The 19,606-nt window shown below is 41.0% G+C and overlaps 1 protein-coding gene and 1 long non-coding RNA gene across 4 annotated transcripts; one reads left to right on the forward strand and one right to left on the reverse strand.

Annotated features, from left to right (window-relative positions):
- The first annotated feature begins 1,370 nt into the window (after positions 1-1,370).
- On the forward strand, positions 1,371-13,454 carry PRXL2A (peroxiredoxin like 2A). Of its 3 annotated transcripts, none has more exons than XM_065670766.1 (6): positions 1,371-1,476; positions 7,387-7,566; positions 7,942-8,033; positions 11,560-11,700; positions 12,673-12,837; positions 12,976-13,454. In XM_065670766.1, exons 2-6 carry the CDS (start codon positions 7,389-7,391, stop codon positions 13,072-13,074), a joined length of 675 nt encoding a protein of 224 aa, XP_065526838.1. In that variant the 5' UTR covers positions 1,371-1,476; positions 7,387-7,388; the 3' UTR covers positions 13,075-13,454. The 3 variants fall into 3 exon arrangements, with proteins under 3 accessions (XP_065526838.1, XP_065526839.1, XP_065526837.1); XM_065670767.1 differs by lacking the exon at positions 1,371-1,476 and adding an exon at positions 2,348-2,367; XM_065670765.1 differs by lacking the exon at positions 1,371-1,476 and adding an exon at positions 4,516-4,621.
- Positions 13,413-19,594, reverse strand: LOC136010107 (uncharacterized). The gene is made up of 3 exons (XR_010610758.1): positions 19,413-19,594; positions 17,256-17,385; positions 13,413-13,715 (listed from the first exon to the last, which is right to left on the reverse strand). It is a non-coding gene; the product is annotated as an uncharacterized LOC136010107 (long non-coding RNA).
- Positions 19,595-19,606: the final 12 nt, after the last annotated feature.

Consider the following 19,606-nt stretch of genomic DNA (forward strand, 5'->3'; position numbering starts at 1 on the left):
ATTTCCAAGGAAAAGAAGCAGCCCCAAACCCTACAGCCCTCCTAGATTTTCCAGCTTTTTCAAGTAGTCTGGTAATACTATTTCTGCCATGAAATTTCCTGGGGTTCTTTTTTAATTGCTGGGAAGTCTGGGTGTTTAAGTGCTGGGACTTAAATGCTTTTTGTAGTCCATTTGATTTCTAAAAGCATGTTAGATAAAAGCACAGCTCCCACAGTTTTGGGGAAAAAGACTCAAAATCTTTTCCCTGCAACTGCCTGAGGCCCTGGCATTTAGGCAGACAGTAAGCATCATGATACAGCTCTGTCCCTCAGAACTGCTGTTTATGTGGCTTCCCAGCTGTGCAGGGCTATTGCGTGTTCCTGCAGGAGCAGGACAGCATGGTCAAGGAGCAGAAAGGGTCTGGGAAGCGGGATGATCTTGTGCTCCAAGGTGACTGCCAGGTGATGAATTCTGGTGCACCACAGCACACCTGGCGTGTTGCCTCCAGTTTGATCTGTGCTATGTAAGAACTGTGATGCTCTTGTTGCTTCTGATTAGCAGAGAACTTGTTTTGTGGTGAGATTTCTCAAAAAAAAACCACAAGCTCTGTGCTAAACAGAAACTGTAAATAAGGGGTCAACTGAGCAGGTCTAACCAGAGTGACTGGTGACTCCCAGTGAAGAGAGATAAGAAAGGGTGATTTGATCTAGGTAATTTTGGGACACGGCAAAAGCCAGTGGCTCTCTGTTGTTTGGAATGTAGACTGTCCAGTACCATCCGAGGTTGCATACATTCTCTTGAGCTGCTGTTGTGTTACTGCAGAGTGTGCTGTCATTGCCACTACCATTTTTGTTTGGTATTTTAAGTGCCAGGTTAACAGGAGACCTCAAGAAATAGTCCTAAGGTAGTGAAGATGAGTCCTCTGAGCTTCTGACTGGAGTGGTGCCCAATGACCACAAGCAACTGAAGAGTGTGTTCACAAAATGATGTTGTGACATGTTTGTTCTTGGCTGGCTTATCTGAGCAAGTATATTCTTGAATGTAATGCATATGTAAGCATTTTAAGTGCCCCACTAATCAGACTACTTGAATGATAAGCTCACTACATTCTCTTACTTAAGTCTTTAGTGGGGTTTTTTTATTATTATTATTTTGGGGGGGTGCTTTTTCACACATTTCCCCCCTCCCTCCCCCAATATATTTAAGTACTGTATCTTGTAATATATTTCCTTTCTTTCTTCGCTTAGCCAGAAGCTAAACCAAAATCCCAATGAGGGGGAAAGTGGCTCCCGGGAGGGAAGATTTGTTCATTCCCGTCCCTAAGAACGGGATAACGCCCCTCCGCGCGGCAGCTCCGCCGCAGCCCGAGCGGCGCAGGGCGCGGGGGACGCCGGCCGAAGGTCAGGCAGCTCCGCGCAGTGGGGCGCGGTGCCTGCGCGGAGGGCAGCGGAGGCGGTGCTTGCGCGCCGCACGTGCCCTGCGGCGGGGTGTCACTCTGTGAGTGTGGGACCTGGCGGGAGGGGGGGGCGCGGGTGTGCGTGCGCACGGGGATGTCCGGCGGCAAGGAGCGGGGGAGCCGCTGCTGCAGAGGCCGCTGGGCCGGGTGTCTGCGCAGCGCCACCGGGCCTCCGCCGCCTCCCCGCTGTCCCTGCCCGGCGAGCGGCTGCTCTCGCCACCCGCAGTGGCCTCCTGTGCTCCGTGCGCGGCGGTGCGGCTGGCTCCCTAATGCGGCGGGGAAGAGGCGGCGGCGATTCGTTACTCTTGAGAAATGAGGAGCTGAGGCGGCCGCCGGCTCCGCCGGATGGGTGAGGGGCTTCCCACCCGCCGCTGAATGGCAGCCGTAGTCATGCGGGCTGCTGCTCTGTATCTGCCTCTTCCCTCGGCGTTTCGGGTTCTGAAATTCACCTTATGCCTGTCCTTGTGGTTTAATGTATTGATTGATCCTTGCATTCTCATGTAACTTAACCTGCATGTAAGTAGGCACAAGATCAGTCAAAGACGAAGAGACTTTGAGACTTTGTCTCCTGGCATTCCTAGTGCATTTAGTGCGATCTTGCGTGTGACCACACTGCTCAGACTTAAGAAGTCCGCTGGAACTTCAGGCTGCTTGAAGTATCGGTTTGGTGTCCTCCTAGCCTTCTCTTCTAGAACCACAGGGACAATGTTGCCATCAGACCTGGCTCAGCAGACAACAGGGTGAACTAGGTTGTGAGGAAATTGTTCTCAGCTGGGTGTATCTACCCAGATGCATGTGTTACACCATCATGCAAGTACTGAGAATCTGAAAAGATGGAAAATAATTCTTGATTTAAACTTGAATCTGCAGGAGTCGTGGTTGGATTGGAGCAGGAGGGACAACTTGTGACCTAGTGGGTCGCTGTGTTATTGGTGAGCATGGATTTGTATTACTGGGTCTGTTGGTATTCCTCTATCTCTGCAAGGCTGCCACAGCGTGCAGCTTTTCTACTCTGGATCCCCAGCAGCAAGTTTAGCCTGTATTAGCTTCTTTCTGAAAGAAAGCTTCTTACTAAAGCAGGTAACTGAGCACAGAGTATGTATTAGCGTCACCTAATTAGTTTTTGCTACTTCTTCCTGTCTCCAAATGGTCTCTCCATTTTGCTGGTTGAGCATAGATCTGAATTTTCCTGTACATGGTATTTAGCTGCCTGTTCCCTCTGAATACATCTAGGGAGTTGGAAGATTTCCATGGTATTGTGCCAGAGCTCTTTATTTCACCTTGCTCAAAAGAAAAGGGTTGTTGAGATGTTGGGCATCTTTAAAACAGCCTTAAAACAGGGGAGATCATTTGGGCTAACAACTAACTTGCTTTCAAAGGAAGGAGTATGGTTTGTCTGCTTGACACAGCAACTTTCTCTTCAGCTGAAGCCAGGCACAGCGTTGTACTGAATTCAGTAATGAAGCAATGTGCAGAGTGGGAAGAAACCTAAAAAGATAATTGTTATTCTTGACACAAGGAATGGTTTGTTACAGGATCTTTACAATGGCAAAAATAAAAAATCCCTCATGTTGTGAAAATGACTTATGTCCATGCCATCAGAAATTTTAGGAAGCTTCTTTATGCATCAATCTTGGCACGTGAAGAGCACAGTTTAGGTCAGAAGGGACCTCTGAAGTTTCTTCAGTCAAATCCCCAATTAAAGCAGGGCTAATTTTAGAGATTGGTCAGGATGCTGTGTTTTGTAATCCTTACTGGTATTTAAAAGCTCATGAAATCTTGATGAGCATGTTACCAGGTTATTGTAAATGTTCTTTATAGGAATGAGATTACAAAGATATTTGTAATCACATGACTCATTTTGGGGGGAAATGTCTCATAAAAAATAATCAGCTCAACTTGTTTGGCATATGCAAGTTGTGACAAAGCTCTCAAAGATTTTTAGGCTTGGTATGCAGTAACTTGGGGAGGATGGGAGTGAGATAGAAGGGAAGAATAAGCAATGACCAAAGTTATTTTAGATTAGGATATACATGCTAGTGCAGTCCAGTTTATGAGAGTCCCCACTCTCATGTTTCCATGTCTGCTCAGCTGTCTTTTAAGGAAAAGTATGTAAATAAATCTCTGTGCTACCCCGAGTTTTATTGACAACTCAAAAACCCAGACTTTTTTTATTTTTTTTATTTATTTTTGACACAGCTGCAATGGGTCGTGTTTACACTGCTAAAATAAATGTTTAAGGATAGCTATCCTCTTAATGACAATTTTTTCTGTGGTTGTGGGTGGGAAGGAAATGAGACATGTAGAAAACCATGTTTTAACTGGGCTTCTTGACACACAGTGAAAGACCATCAACTGGCACTTGTAACAGGATAAAGACTAAGCTTGTTTAAATTCTGGTTAGCTGAGTCCTGATAGATCAGAAAGTAACTCAGTGTTATCTTGGAGATTTCAGATCACTTGAGGTCACACAAAACCACACAAAAATATGTTTTTTTCCCTTTGGCCTCTGCTCTCTGAAAGCTCACTACCTTCTGAAGTCTAATAATTCAGAGAGAAAGATGCTCTTTAGTGAACGGATGTTGCCACTAAAGCAGTTAACTGAGCATAGAAACACTGGGTTAATTCACCATACAGCCTCTATATTGAAACTTTTTTCTCATATTGTGCATTGTGATAGCTTTTTAACTGTTTCCAAGGTTGGTTGTATTGTTTTGGCATGCAGTGTACAAGGTGGAGGGTACAAGGAGAACAGGCTGAACCACAGGGAAAATATTACTTGCAAAAATGCACAGTTCCACAGAAAAGTGCAGTTTTAATATGCAGATCTTAATGTTCAGTGATGCGTTCCCAGCTTCAGAGAAGTTTTCTGTAACTCCTGTTCCCTGTACCCACCTACCTATAAAGAGGGTGACCATGTGTTCAGTTTTAAGGAAAAAGATGAATGATTAAGATACCTTTAAAATAATCTTGCTGTGGACCGCCGCAGGGTGACTGTGGCACATTCAGCTCAAAGAGTGGAGACCCAGGTCCTGCCTACAGGGCAAAGGCTCCAGAGCTGAACTCCTGCCTAGTCCTGCCCACTTGCCACACGTGATATCACAGTTTGTCTTCTCTCCTGCCGGCGCTCGCAGTCACAAGGGGAGTTGGTGGTGGCTGATGCTGGTGCAAACTGCATGGGTTCTGGTGAGTGCATGCACCTAAATGATAAAGGCTTACGGGATGCTCTGTTGTATCTTCTTGTTGTGGATTGTCTTTTGATGTTTAAAAACTCATAGAGATTGATCACAAGGCAGTAGTGTTTGTTTTTTTAAGGTGGGGTGGAGGGTTGTAAAGTCAATTTAAGCTTCACATTTCCTTAATAAACAGTAGCTAAGCAGAAATGAGGCTGCTAGCTGCAAATGTGCAGTTGTTTTCCATTTAGTCTCTTCACTTGGTGTTCAGTGATGTAGATGTGTTAGGGCTTATCACTGCTAACCCTGTCTTGTTAGCAAATGTTTTAATAGTCCTGGCTCTGGCTTCCCATATGTATTGTTCAAAATGGCTTGCTATGGTGTTTGCTTAGCAGGGAAGGAATTTCAGTATCATGTAGAGCTGCTTCAGACATTCCCCCTATGTAATTAAATAGCAAAATATTCACTTGTTTGAATAGGGTTGGGTTTTTTTGTCACTGAGTAGAGCCCAAAGCATTTAGCTAAACTAAAGAGGTGTGTTAACTAAGCTTAATGATCTCTCTATCAACTATAACTGAGAGGAAGTTGGCTTTTAGCGGTCCTAATAACACTAACAAAAAATAAAAAGTTATGTAAGAAATATTAATTGCTACACATTTGGCAACATTTTTGTACGCATATGATATACACGAGAGATTAATACTTGTTTTTACACCACCCCCACCCCCCTTTCCTCTTGTAACAAAGAATTAAGAGAAAACCAGCTCTTGACCTGGTAAGATTCAGGTCCAAAGAATTGTTGGATAATCAGACTCTGAGATGAAACAGGACTATATAGCCTTTTGGTTATGCCACAGAGTCTTAAGTTTTAAAGATACTGCTGCATTACAGCAGTACATTTTGAGTTGCATTTTGGTCTTTCCAAAGTGTGGGGTCAGGATGGTCTCTGATATCAGTCAGGGGCAGATATAAAAAAAATTGTTATTACAGTAGGACCTTGTGTTTGAAGAAAGTATGTAGAGAAAGCAGATATGGTCAAGGAAGCTTTTCCTTGATTAGAAATAAGTGGTGGAGTGGGGTAAAATCTGCTCTTTTATCTGCTTTATGTTTGTGTAAACTGGCCTTGTTTCCTGCTTGAGACCATGGATTACTCACGTTTCTAGATACTGTGATACTGTCTTCCTTGGAACCAAGTATGCTGGTAAAAGAACAAAGTGATCTTTTTTCCAAATGTTTTCCAGCTATTTCTGCAGGAAGGCAGGTGGTTGTATTTGTTTATCAGTAGTATTCTGGAGCCAGTTTGAACGATGGAAAGGGATTTTCTCCCAGAAAATTCTGGACACAAAAGCGAGGAGCTACTCCTAGTTCTTATTTTCTGAATTCTGGCAACAGCTAGGGGGTAAAGATTATGTGTGTCTCTGGTTTTATTGCCAGTCATGGTTCCAATGTATTTTCTTATATTTATGAGGGGGAAAAACCCTTTTCTGTACGAAAGTATATACAGAGGGCAATATTTACCAAAAGTCTATCAGGGGATAAGGTTTTGTGGATGACTGGAAAAAATGTGATTGTCTGTATTATGTAATACTAAAGTTGTGTGACTGCAAATCTGCAGCCCTTTGTAACACATAACTGTTGCAATAAGTGTGAAGTGACTCCTTATACTGCCAAAACTCCAATGACTCTTGTACCAGTTACGGCTCAGAGCTGGATCTTGAATTTTGTCCATGAGGTAGGGCTAAGTGTGCTTTCCTGAACCCTCATAACTGATACAGCCTCACTGGAAGGAGGCTGTCAGCCCCTACCAGGCTTATGAAACATGCAAGGGTCAGGATTGGGCTGGGGGGGAGTTGTGAATGGATGGTGGTTAAATAAATTGCCACCAAATTAGTCACTGGTAACAAGCAGCAGTGTTTGTACTGTAAGACTTGAGCATGCATATTTAATGGTTTCCATCGCAATGTTACCACTTCTAACCAAAGTTGTTTGTTCCTGATGTCATTTCTGCTTTAGCAAGAGTGGGAATTGGTCAGTATATAGAAGATGCTGTCCAGGGCATGTTTGTAATGTTGGAGCACAGTGTCTAATAAAATGGTTGCAAGACTACATATTTCTGTCTGCAGGCAAGACTGATGAGCTCTTATACTGGCTTGATGCCTGCTTTGATTCTAGGCTGAAATTGTAGGGAACAGAAAAGGTTACCAGTTATGGTGAACCAGATACAGATTTTGTTTGGGGTTTTTTAAAGTCTTCTGTGGCATAGTTGTAAAGTTCACTGTTTAATATAGATTGGGTGTGTATGAACATTTAATCTACAAATACTTCTTTTTTTGAAAGATACCACAGTCTTAGTGTAATAATTTAAGTTACTGGCTAACGTTTTGTTAGATGATCTGTGGTCTCATTGAAAGGGGTGTTGGCCTAGATGACCTTTGTGGGTTCCTTCCAACCCAAACTATGATTCTATGGTTTATAACGTACATACACTTCAATCATCTTTCTCCTCATTGCATTTGAGCACTTTAATCATTGTCTCTGTAAGTCTGGTAGCAGGAAAAGGGAAGAATATCTTGTTAATAGTTTTGATGTGGGTCAGGCACAGAACTGGAATGTAATCTTGCTCTTCTAAAATTTAGTTCAGTACAATAATGTACAGATCATCTCCAGTCAAACCAAAAATACCAGTGTGAGCTGTTACTTGTTGTTTTAATCCAGTTCCTCCTTGTCTGGCATCATTGATGCCCAATGTTAGAGCTGTTTTCTTCTTTCTTTTTCCAGAAATGTCCTTCCTGCCTGACTTGGGAATCTTCACCATGGGCATGTGGTCTATTGGTCTTGGAGCTCTTGGTGCAGCTGTGACAGGGATCGTCATTGCTAACACTGATTTATTTTTGTCCAAACCAGAAAAAGCTACGTTGGAGTTTTTAGAGGGGATAGAGCTAAAATCTTTGGGATCAGGTAAGATTCTGGATGTTTCAGCCCACACTCTTATAATTTGGTTTTTATAAGAACCTTTGTAAGGAAGAGAACCTTTGATGGAAGAGGCTTTCTTAGTCTTTTCTTGTTATGACACGTAGTTGGTGTCTTTGATAGCTGATAATTCTGGTGAAGGAAAAGCAACCAAAACTATTACTTCTGGATGAAACGTGACATGCTTCTAAAAATCAATAAAACAATAATACCCTGCTATGCATACAGATTTTTTTCTTTTTCTGATAGAACTGTTTGAATGTGAAATTCCCTGCAGTGCTCTTTGTTGGTCCTTAAAACATTAGTCATTATAAGCAAGAATGGCTGATATTATTGTTGATGCTGTTTCTCCTGTATACACAGAACAAAGGACATTCAAAGCAGGTGAACTATGGAAGAAAAATGGTGCAGTGATCATGGCTGTGCGAAGACCTGGATGTTTTTTGTGCAGAGAGGTAATTGCTGGGCTTAGGAATTAATTAGGAAGAGTTGAGCTCTACTTGCATAGATACCTTTAAATAAAGGGAGGGGGTGAACAGGACAGATACATCTGAATTATATGAAAGGGCTTGTTTCCTAGCCCAAACTGGTCACCAGCTAACAGCATACTTAGTTTTCTTCGCAGCTGATTTGTATAGCCTGATTTGTATAGATCCTGAGAATTTTCCTTCTGAAGGCAATGGCTGCATCATTTTTACATCTGCGAAGGACCTAGCCCATGATAATTATAAAGGGAGATTACACAAAATCCAGCTAGTAATGAGTCTTATGAGCTAGTTGTATTCCCTATGTCCAAAATAAACCTCCATGAGCCTCTATGAGTCTCTGGTCAAAAGCAGCCCAGGACTAGACTGGCAAAAATATAAAAATATAAAGCTCATCAGCAAAAAGATGTGCATAAAGGAGGAGTCCCTCACTGTTCTGGATGCTGAATGTGAGGCAGGAAGGTGAAGAGTCTGAAGACAAGGAGTTATTGTTTGTAACAAGGAGGGTTTGGAAACAAAATTTGATCCTTAAGTTGGCATTAGGCTCCTTGGGTGGAGGTGGGAGGAGACACTTAAAATATGATTTGAATGTACCATGTGCCTGGGAAGAGCCGTAACTTGCACCTTGGCCATTATTTTTCTCATAGCTATGGGGGAAAAAAACAGCTATTACGTTGTTACTCACTATAACATGGAGTAATTAATATTGCAGCCTCTTAATTAAGGGATCTGCTTCTATCAGTGGGAACTGCTTAAGTATGTGTACAATTCGTGGAAGGTTAAATATTAAAGTCCTTTGCTCTCAGAACAGGTGTAGTGTAGGCAGGGGGAGAATGCACTATGTGCCTGACTGTGCTTTTCACATACAGTCAGACAGGAATTCATTAAGGTTTTGTTTTTTTTGTTTAATACTAACTTCCTAAGTAGAAGTGCTGATTCAGGGAACTGTGGGTTGTTGTTATTTTTGTATGTTTGCCTGTTTCAGGAAAAAATTGAGGCGAGAAATTCAATTTTTCTAGTTCTTATTTTTGGTTCAAAACTTCAAATTTTTAAGATAGGCAATCATACTACTGATCAGCTAATTAGGGCAAATAATTGTATCTTAACTGTGAAAGTGTTTAAAAAAGCTTTTAAATTGCCTAAACTGAAGTTATTTTTGATTGTGGTGAGTTCAAAGCATTTTTGTGAGTTGGCTCTCACCTTTCTCCTAAGAAAAAGTTCGCCAGTTCAGTCTGCAATTTGTTTTGGTCCATTAATGTTTCTCCAAAGTGTGAAAGCTGCTTCTTTCTCCACTGTCACTGACTCTGAGCTGATGGAATGGTTCAATATAGTGGCTTGCCATATCTGTTAACCTGCAGGCAGTAGGCTGGCTTGTTGGTTTGTTTTTTTTTTTTTTTTTGCAAGAACCAAGGTACAGTTGATTCCCACTATCTTACACCTTGGAAAGCATACTGAACTTTGTCCGTGTTGACAGCACAAGAACAAAGATACACTTCCCTGGACACAGGGGTAGCATCGAAAAGTTGCCGTTCTACCTCATAGATCACCAACCTAATCTCAGTGGTGAGGACACGCATCCTCTATCCACTGCAGAGGATGTCACATACCCTTTTGGATCATTGAGAATTGAGGCCTGTAGACTTAAGAAATACAGTCTTTTATCTTTACTGTCTGCATCGTAAATCATCTGATTCTTTTTTTGTCATTTAACATAAGACTGACAGAACTGCACTTCTGCATCTCATAGTCCGGATCCAGCCATGCAGCGATCCAGTGCTCCAGTCATTGTGAAAGTGCTGTGGGCTTGCTAAATATTGTAGATATCAGCTCAAGCAGTCTAAAGTAGCAGAAGAGCCATAGTTAAACTATTAGAGGGATCAGCTGAAATGGGAATTGTTCTTTTGGGTTGCCCCTGCCTTAGTAGAGAGAGGAACTATTTTGCTAGGTTGTGCTTGTCCTCTTTTTGCAAAAGCAAGAGAACAGTTTCACAGACCAGATGAAATGGTCATAGCCCTGTTGTAAGGCTGTACAGCTGTTATGTGATATAATTTGCCCACAGAAACAGACTTCTTTGCTTTCTCTTCTCCAAAAGGCTAATCAAGGTTTGATGGTATTGCTTTCTCTCCAGGGACAGTCATTTCAGGGCACCCCTGCACTAGCCTGGAATGTCAGTTCTCAGAAATGTTACATCACAATATAAATCTTTTTTGTTTTGTTGGTTACAAGATTTTTGAATTATATAAAAAATCCCAGACAAAATTGTTCTGCTGTTACTATTGCCCCTTTTAGGAAGATCATTTTGTTGAGGGAAATCAGAAAATTATTACCAGGTCTCTAAGAAGAGAAACAAGGGAAAAGATCTGACAAGTGTAAGCAATGATCCTTTAATTCTCACCACTCACTACTCTGCTTGCTTGTGATGCTAATGAATGCTTATCCATTTCCTCTGAAAAGACAGAATAGGGAACTAACTGCAAAGCTGCCTTTACCCTTTCAGCTACTGATGCCTTTCTCCAATGTCTTTTCTCCTTTCTGTCTGTTATTTGGTAAATTCTAGATGTCCTGCAAGCCTTTGAGTTAAGACATTTTGGTTAGGTGGCTGAGTGTGTTCATGTAAACTGTGTACATTTTTTAAAAGTGGGGAGTGCTTTGTGGGAGTTTTGTCCAATAAAAATGACCTTTCTCCACTGGAGACCATAGAATGGTTTGGGTTGAAAGACACCTCAAAGATCAGTTAGTTCCACCCCCTTGCCATAGCAGGGACACCTTGAAATGAAACAAATTCATAATGTGCAATCTTATCTGTTGGAAACCTCAGAGGTCTTTGTATAAACGGTGGGATCTGGGATTCCTTCAGCAGAACAGAGTCTAGCAGATGAGTGTTGACACCCTGCACTCCCACACACCAGAAGCATTATTGCTTCTGGGATACTGAAGGTGTATGAAGAAATTCTCTGATTATTTTCACTGGGGGGATCTAGAAAGGAGAGTGCACCTTCACTCCATTACTTACTCTGCACTTGCATAGCCTGCTTCTGCATAGAGCCCTCAAAATAGCTTGCAAAAGGGCCTGATAATGATGGCTATTTGGAAAAAAGGATTGGAAATTCTGGCCTGAGAAGGTTAGTGATGTGTAGGCAGTATCTTTTTAATGTTCTGTAAACACTTGAAAAGATAGTTGAAGTCCTAGCACAAGCAAGGTATACCTACAGCTTTGAGTTAAAAATACGTTTTTCTCCAGGATTTTAGTATTTTATCCAGTAAATGCTCAAAAAAATCTCCTTCCTCCATGCTTACTGAAGAAAATTTTACTAAATCTAATGAAGACCTGCCTGTGAGTAAAGCTAGCTTAAAAGTCTGATTTATAGGTCTGTTTCTGTTTTGTGCCTCAAGCTAGAATTTGTGTATGTTTGTGATGTCCTTGAAATTCAAGGTGAAGCTTTCAATTTCCATTTACTGTCTGAAATGTTTGGGGTTTTTTTTTTTCCTTTCTTAGGAGGCTTCTGAGCTATCCTCTCTGAAACCTCAACTGTCAAAATTGGGTGTCCCTCTCTATGCTGTTGTGAAAGAGAAGGTAGGGACTGAAGTGGAGGATTTTCAACCTTATTTCAAAGGAGAAATCTTTCTGGATAAAAAGGTATAGTGAAGCTGGTGTTCTGTTTTTGTTGCAAAACAAACTTGTGAATGTCTTCTTTGAAGAACTTGTGTAAATAATAGAGATGGAATGTGGTCTGAATGAGAAAAGATTGAGTAGGATTGTAGTTAAGAAGTTTATTAGCTTTGCTTTTCTATATATTTATCCTGCTCAGCTTACAAACTGACCTGTAGCTATGCAATGACAACATGCTTTTGCAGTATTATTCCTCTCCTCGCCTTTAACAGGTAAACAAGATGACACATTATTTATTCCTTTCTTCCACTGGCAGTGTGACATTTGTGGTGGATGAATCAAGGTCTGAACATGATAAAAATAATTAATTCCTGATATACAGGCCAAATTGCAGTGATACGGCTTGTCCCAGTACAGTGGCACATGCTTTATTCCTAGTTTCATGTCCTTCAAAACTACTGCCCTGCTTACTCCTTAACCGAGAAGATGCATTTAGAAATCATTTGGCTTCTGAAGGAAAAAGAATACATAATATTTAAACCAATAGCAGATATGTTAATCTTCCCTCTGCATTCTGCCTGTGTGAAAGAATCAGGCTGATTTAAAAAAAAAATTCAACCAGATTCACAAAACCGAAACCCCAGACAAAACAGGATTCTTATTGTCATACTTCAAAAATAAGAAAAAAGATGTTTATCACAAAGCACCCTTGTTGTCAGTAATAGGGATGTAGATACACACAGGGTTTAAATACCTGTGGATCAGCTTAAAATCCACATGAATAGTGGCAGTGCCACTAGTTGCCTGTGTGGAGGCAAGTGGTGAGCTAGTGTGTTAAAGAGGTTAGTTCAGTTAGTTAGTGCAGTTTCTTTTTAGCTATGCCTGGTTAGCTGTGTGTGTTGTGACCTTTCTTGGATACAGGACTGGCTGGTTTCCTGAATTTCATTTGGGAGGAAAAGTTCTTTTCACCTTGCTGAGATATGCTCTGTTTCCCTGCAGAAAGGCTTCTATGGACCACGCAGACGAAAAATGATGATATCGGGTTTCTTCCGCTATGGAGTCTGGCAAAATTTCTTCCGTGCTTGGAAAAGTGGATATAGTGGTAACCTGGAAGGAGAAGGATTCACCCTGGGAGGAGTATATGTGATTGGTGCTGGAAGACAGGTACTGCAGGCCATCTCCCTGGGCTTTTATGTCTCCTGTGAGACTAAAAGTTGTTTCTTCGGAATTGTTCAGTTGCTGGCCAGTTAATCTGCTGTAGGAATACTAGAGTGAGAATTTCTCTCTTGTGTCTTTGACTAGGGTGTTTTACTGGAGCATCGTGAGAAAGAATTTGGAGACAAAGTCAACCTTCCATCTGTCCTTGAAGCTGCTGAGAAGATAAAACCCCAAGCTTCATAAGTGGAAAAATAGCTGCACATGTTTCTGACCACAGCTCGAAATGTAGAATGCATCTATTTCTTGAATGTTGCAGTTAATTGCTTTTTAACTATTCAGTGATCAATGCAGAGGACAGATTCTCTATTCAGATATAGAAAATCATGAAAATCCTCCTGGATCTTCTTTTGTTGCTTTGCAGCCTTTCAGGTGATCAGGATTTCAACTGCTTTTTTGTGCCTGGCTGTATTAATGAAAGGCTGGTTCTAAAATCCATCCTAGTGTAGATGTTTCCAGTCAGTCAGTTGAAAACCTGCGTACCTGGGGGAGCAGATCTTTGCTAAGGCTGAAGTAATGGGGTACCAGCTGAGGTTGAAGGATAATAAAACTTTATATAAATGAAATGCCTTTGCTTTTTGCTTTTTTCATTAACTTGTAAACACATTGGTGTTTGTAGAAGACTAAATCATGTCAGACTAGATTATTCTAAGATTCTGCATTCAAGAAATACAGCTATGTCTACCCAGGAGGTTTCTTGTTAACTGATGGGTCTAGATCTTCCAGCTCTTTGTGTTATTCCCTGCAAAGAAGATTGAAGACATCTGATGTTCACTTCAGAAGATAATTGTGGCATGAGTGCAAGTTCCTTCCTGTGTTTTAAGATTCTTAAAAAAAAAAAAAAAATAAAAGGGAATAGTATCAGAGAGCAGATTAGGTAGATCCAGTCTTGAATTCTGTAGTAGAATGACTGGGCCGTTACTCCTAAAAATAGATGTAGTGTTGCACAATATGATTCATGACAGCCAGCACCATGCATAGCCAACTATAAGCACCTAGGCTGAAGTGTGAACATGGCAGCATGAATTTTCCAAATGTGCTAATGTTTCAAAGTCTAAACAAAATGTTAACATTTCACTTAGAGGATTATCAAGTGTTGTGTATCCTTCATTAGCTGGTGTATGTAAGAAGCTAGGTAACTTATGAAAATATATGGGCTGGGACATACGAAGCTAGCAAAAGTATTCTTTTGTCCTGGCAGCAGGTGAGTCTGAACTGTCATTCTGCTTTCTTCTGGCCTTAATGAAACCTTTGTGTATCATTTGTGCTGAGGGCAGGGATACTTTGCACCTCTGAAACTTTGGTAATATGCCTGTTTCTGTTCTGTGTGCCTGTCCGTCTGTATTGTTGAGCTGTGTGCAAAAAAATGGTCATACATGGTGCTGACTGTATGAAACCTAAATGCTAGAAACTCTAGAACTTTACAAGCAGTGAGGCCTGGCCTTGGTCTGTGTTATGGAGTAATCAGTTAAGGAGGGTTTAAAATCGCATCATTATGGATGAAATCCTGACTTTTTTTTTATATTATTATTTATGTCCAGGCAGAACTAATTTTAACTAAAAATATTGATGTGCTCTTCAAAGTCTGTTCTTCACAGTTCCCTAAAACAACACTAGCAGTATGGATTTTGAGTGACTTACATGCATCAAGATACTTCATTTGAAAATGAATGGAAATTGGGCTCGTGCTACTATCAGGTGAAATTTGTGTTTAACTGTCTTGGGGGATGGATGAAGGATCAGGAGTTTGAAGAGTAGAGCAGCAAGTCTACAACAAATTGACTACACGATTCAGACTTTCTCTATAAAGGCTCTTCTAGGAGTCATGGACAGGTGCAGAGAACCATGTATTGTCTCTATCCATGTTCTGAGCTGCTTTTGTAAGTATGCCCACAAAATGGTGTCAGGAAGCTGTTGGGTGGTTGAAGACATAAAATGGCTGACTGGAGGTGGGCTCCTCTGAATGGCATCCAGAGCAGCCAGGCAGCTGCCAAAAGTTGTGCTTGAAGGCTTGTTTTGTCCTGGGTTTTAGCAATGAAAGGAAGTACCCATATCATGAGTGCTTGCCTGACACAAGGCACCTAAAACTCTACAAACCTGCAAAGTTCAAAGCATTGTGTAAGTGTCCACTTGTCTGCAGTAGGCGTATTGTTACTGTGGAGTGCGATAGGAAGCATGCTGAAAGAAATGGGTGTGAGCTACTGTTTCTTAGTTGCAAGATGCAATTAATTACAGAAATCTTGCTTACAGTAGATTTCTGGATCATGGCTCCTGTAGAGTTTTGAGTTTTCTTTCCAGTGGGAACTGGAAAGCTTTGCCATTTACAGAGAATAGATCTTGCACAGAGACAGGCAAAGAAGTTACTGATCTTAGACTTAGATTTCAGGCCTTGTTCCAAGGGCTGTTTATGCCTTTCACATAAACATGAAATGTGAAAGACATAAACAGTCCTTGGAGAATAGGATGGAAGCCAAACACATTCCAAGAAATTTGAGATAAACTGAAGTGCCTTTAGAACCTGCTAAATCTGGAGAGCATCTATTTACAATGTTGCATATATGTAATTGTATTCCAACCACTGTAACAGAACTGGCCACCGGTTCTGTCAGTCAGACTGCAGAAAGTCCTAGACAATGACAAGGATGCCACACAGGGTTGCAGCATTGCTGTTAGCTGACCCAAAGGGGACTTTGTTTTACGATCTTGGAAGCAGAAGCAGGAAGCCATCATGTTCAGCATTTAGAATGTTTAGCTGAAGTATAATGGCTGTTAAACATACTAATGCTACAAGACGAAATGTTCTTCTAGTGTAGAAACATTTTTAGAACTGTGAAGTCCTGTTGAGCATGTTTATTAAAATACTCATGGAGACTAAAAGTTCTCTGCTCTGTCAGTTTCAGCAAAGGCATATATACTGTAACCACATTAGACAGATTTGGAAGAGTGTGTTTTCTTACTGCTAATAGCAATAGTTCCCCTAAACAGGTAGTGGGACAGCGTGCTTCTTGATTTGAAAGTTACGTAAGCTTACCCACATTTTGAAGTTTTCTAACCCTGTCTTTCGGTCAGTCAGAGATCAAGTCAAAATTTGGAGTCACAAAAGTTCCAAATGGTATTTGAAAATATTCTGAAGAATTATTAATACATGTTTGGATTTGGGTTTAAGCCAATCTTGGGATTTTTTTGAAGTTGACTCATCCTTTCTGAACTCCCTCTTGACAAAATACAAATGGAGAGGATAGAAAATACATAGTGCCTAGGATCAGTTAATAGGAATTGGAAATAGGTGGTCTCAAATAAAAATGACAGCAAAATAGTAAGGCAGGAACAAGTGAATTCTAAGCGAATTTCTGATGGTGGAGACTGTGAGGTCTGACTATCTGGGTTTAAAAAATATTTTCTTCTTTAAATGTAGAATGTTATTAGAAACCAATTTATTTAATTGTTGATTTTGTTGTACCAACAGCTACCTCTGCTGGCTCAGTTCTTTGTGTGCATCTAAATGTTTTGGTTGTTTTTTTTTTCCTTTTAACACAACATGTACACAAAATCTAAATCGATTCTCAGTGCATCAAATATCACATCACAGTTCAACATTCAGCTGGTTACCAGAAACTCTTTAATAACTTAAAGTTTGCTTATTCTGACTTGAGAAGCAGAATTCCCCTGTAGTAATTTCTCTTCAGTTGACTTTCCCTTGTTTGTAAGCCTGTTCATCCTCTTTTTTAAGTGCAAAAACAGGATTGGGAAAAAAAAAAAAAAAAAAAAAAAGAAAATGCTGTGAAGTCAATGGTGTAGATGTAATACAGGAAGGTGCTTTTTACTTGAACTTTTAAAAATACCGATTACATTTCCTAGCAGTGATGTCCTTTTAAAGCCATTAGAAAAATTATCTGTCTTAAAGGGTGTTTTCTAGTTTTTGTTTCCCAGTGTGGGTTATCCATTTCCACGGCTGTCAGACTGCCTGCAGTTGGTGCGAATATCCACAAGGAGAAGGAAGTGCCAAGGCATCCCTGCCATTTTCTGATGCCTCTCCTGTAATGCACTGTGGTGGAAAAGAGTAAATTTCTTTTTCTCCCTGAACCACTGGATGTCACTGCTACCCCAGCCAAAGCGAAGGTCAGCACTAATTCCGAGTTTTTTTCTGCAGTAAAAGATTTGCATAACACTAGATTCCGATTAGGCTGGAAGAAAGCTGTTAGAAGAAACACTCTTGCGATCTTTTTACTTACGTGGATGTTTTCCTTTTAAAATAAGGAGCTTAAAGGATGGATATACTGTATTGAATGGTGCAGTCTGTGGTATATAGACATTTTTAAATGAGTGTGGAGCGAATAAATTATTAACAGACTCACTGTTATTCTTACCAAAGGTTTACGGTTTTAGGCTTCCTTTGTCCCCCAGGCCTCCGTCAGACGCTGATGAAGTGGAGCCGGAGTAGACAGGTGCAGTAGCCGCTTGGTAACAGCAGAGGGATCCAGGGAGATGGCAAAAATACTGCGGAAACGATGCATGAAGTTACCGAATAAAGTTAAATCGCTGATTTAGTCTATTCCACTCTCATTTTATTTGATACCTAAATAGTTGAATCATAATTTATTCTTCTTCTAATTGATCTCTAAAATTTTATAAAGTATGTCCCTAAAATATTTCTACTTTCTCTTTTAGATCCATCTACTGATTTCTTTGAAGTCATTTAAAGTCTCTCAGCAGCTTCTGTGGGCTTTTTTTCCCTTCACCCACCTCTCTCTTAACCTTGTAGTTATCAAAACTACATGATAATTCCAACTGATTTCCAGAAACCTCCCTGCATAAATAAGAATTTTCATTGAAAAGTTGTGTTTGATGATAATGCTGAGCGGACACAGTGGAATTGGTGAATAGCTCTGGTCATGCCATTTTCCACCAGCTACTCCTCATAATGGATCAGTCATTAATTTCAGGAAATGTCTCGGAGTGGTCAGAGGAAACAGCTCTGACAAACCATACACAAAAATTGGCCTGCACAAATTCACTAAAAAAATCAGACTTTCTATTTTCATTCCTGCAGTATTAATACACCCTTTTATTGTTGAAGTGACTGCCTTTTAGAAGTTTTCCAATTTGCCCTAGCACTTAGATAATGTTTCTTTGATGGTTTAAATTTTTATCCTTATTGGCAACACAGTGAAGCACACAGAACAGAGATAAATATCACAGGTAAATAAATGGGACATAGTTTGTTTGAACTATCTCCATGCTAACAATGAACAACTACTCTGTGAACTGCTAACACTAACCATTTTAAGAGAATATTTTAAACTATAAGAGAACCTGATTTGACTGATGAATGCCCTTCCTAATTCCAGTCCTTATATCATAAGGCTGCTGAGTTTCCCTGAAATTTCCCATTTCCCTTGCTGAATCTTAGCAGTTACAATTGCACTCTCCATCTTCCCACCTCTTACAGCAGCAGCACACTGGAGCTTTCTGTCTTGGTTCTGGACTTTCTGGCAACGTGACTCGGTGCTCTGTAAGATGACTTAGGTTCTTCGGATATGGAGTCTTTTTACCACCTGATAATTGACTGACCTTTCCTAGCTCCCCTTCCTTAGATCCTTTCTAAAATTCAGGTGATTCTTCTAGGATCTTGTTCCAGCTTTACCAGTCAATTACATTCTACTCTGGTTTCTAAGAAACCTTGACCAAGCTTGGGGAGGCCTCACAAACCCCTCCTGCCCATCCCCCTTTTTAAAAAACATTTATTTGAACAACTGCATGGAAAGCATGAGAAGGAATTTTGATAATGTGACCAGTGGGTGGGTCACACACTGCTGCTTTCTCTGACTTCAGATGGGTGTGGATGAAGGGAACTGTCCATTTATTCCATATTAATTCTACGATGGTTTTGTCCCCCTTGACCTAGTGAAGAATTATCACACAAGCGAACTAATAAGCTGACACTGTTTTATTGCTCAACAGTTCCTTTCACCCTTCAGCTAAGCACTTGGTGGGAATGGTGCTGTCTTGGTGAGCAGCACCCGTGATCGAGGGGAAATAAGGAAGTCCCCAAAGTCCAAGCCCTGAAGTAGGTGAAGCGAAGCCCTGAAGTGTAGCGAATGTGAGAGAATGCCTCTGGTGTGGAACTGCCTTCCTTAGCCTAGCTTTGCCTTCCTGCACAAAATGTATTTTCATAGTGAGGCACTGCAGAAAACAGTTTATATGAGGAAGAGAATGAAGATGACTGAATTGTTTCCCTGTGCCAAGAGAGATCATTAGGTACAGAATGGGAAGAGGAGCAGCGCCTGTAAGTTAGGAGCTAAGCTAGAGAGGGAAGCGGAGGGCATTTCCACCTGCCAGGCAGAGACTACCTCAGGTGTGAGCTGTCACTTGCTCAGCACATGGGTTTTAAAAATCACGACTCAGCTCCTCTCTCCTCACCCTCCTATGTTCCCAGCAGCTCGAAAGAGAAACTTAAAAGCCCTGGGACGCTTTAAGACTTAAAATACTCTTCGGGGTATCCTTTTTATTATTTTTCTTCTCACCTTCTGGCTTTTCAGGTAAAGCTCGATAGCTCCTTCACTATTACCCTGAGAGCGCTGTCCCTAGCATCCTGATTCTCGCTCCGAAAGCCCTCAGGTTGGGAGAAAACGCGGCTTTGCGCGCCTCTTCCGCAGGGGTGGCGACACGGCCATCTCGACCGCAAAACTAGCCTAAAATAGACGAAGCTGACAGCCTT

The sequence above is a fragment of the Lathamus discolor genome, chromosome 3, assembly GCF_037157495.1.
Source record: "Lathamus discolor isolate bLatDis1 chromosome 3, bLatDis1.hap1, whole genome shotgun sequence".
NCBI classification, from domain to species: domain Eukaryota; kingdom Metazoa; phylum Chordata; class Aves; order Psittaciformes; family Psittacidae; genus Lathamus; species Lathamus discolor.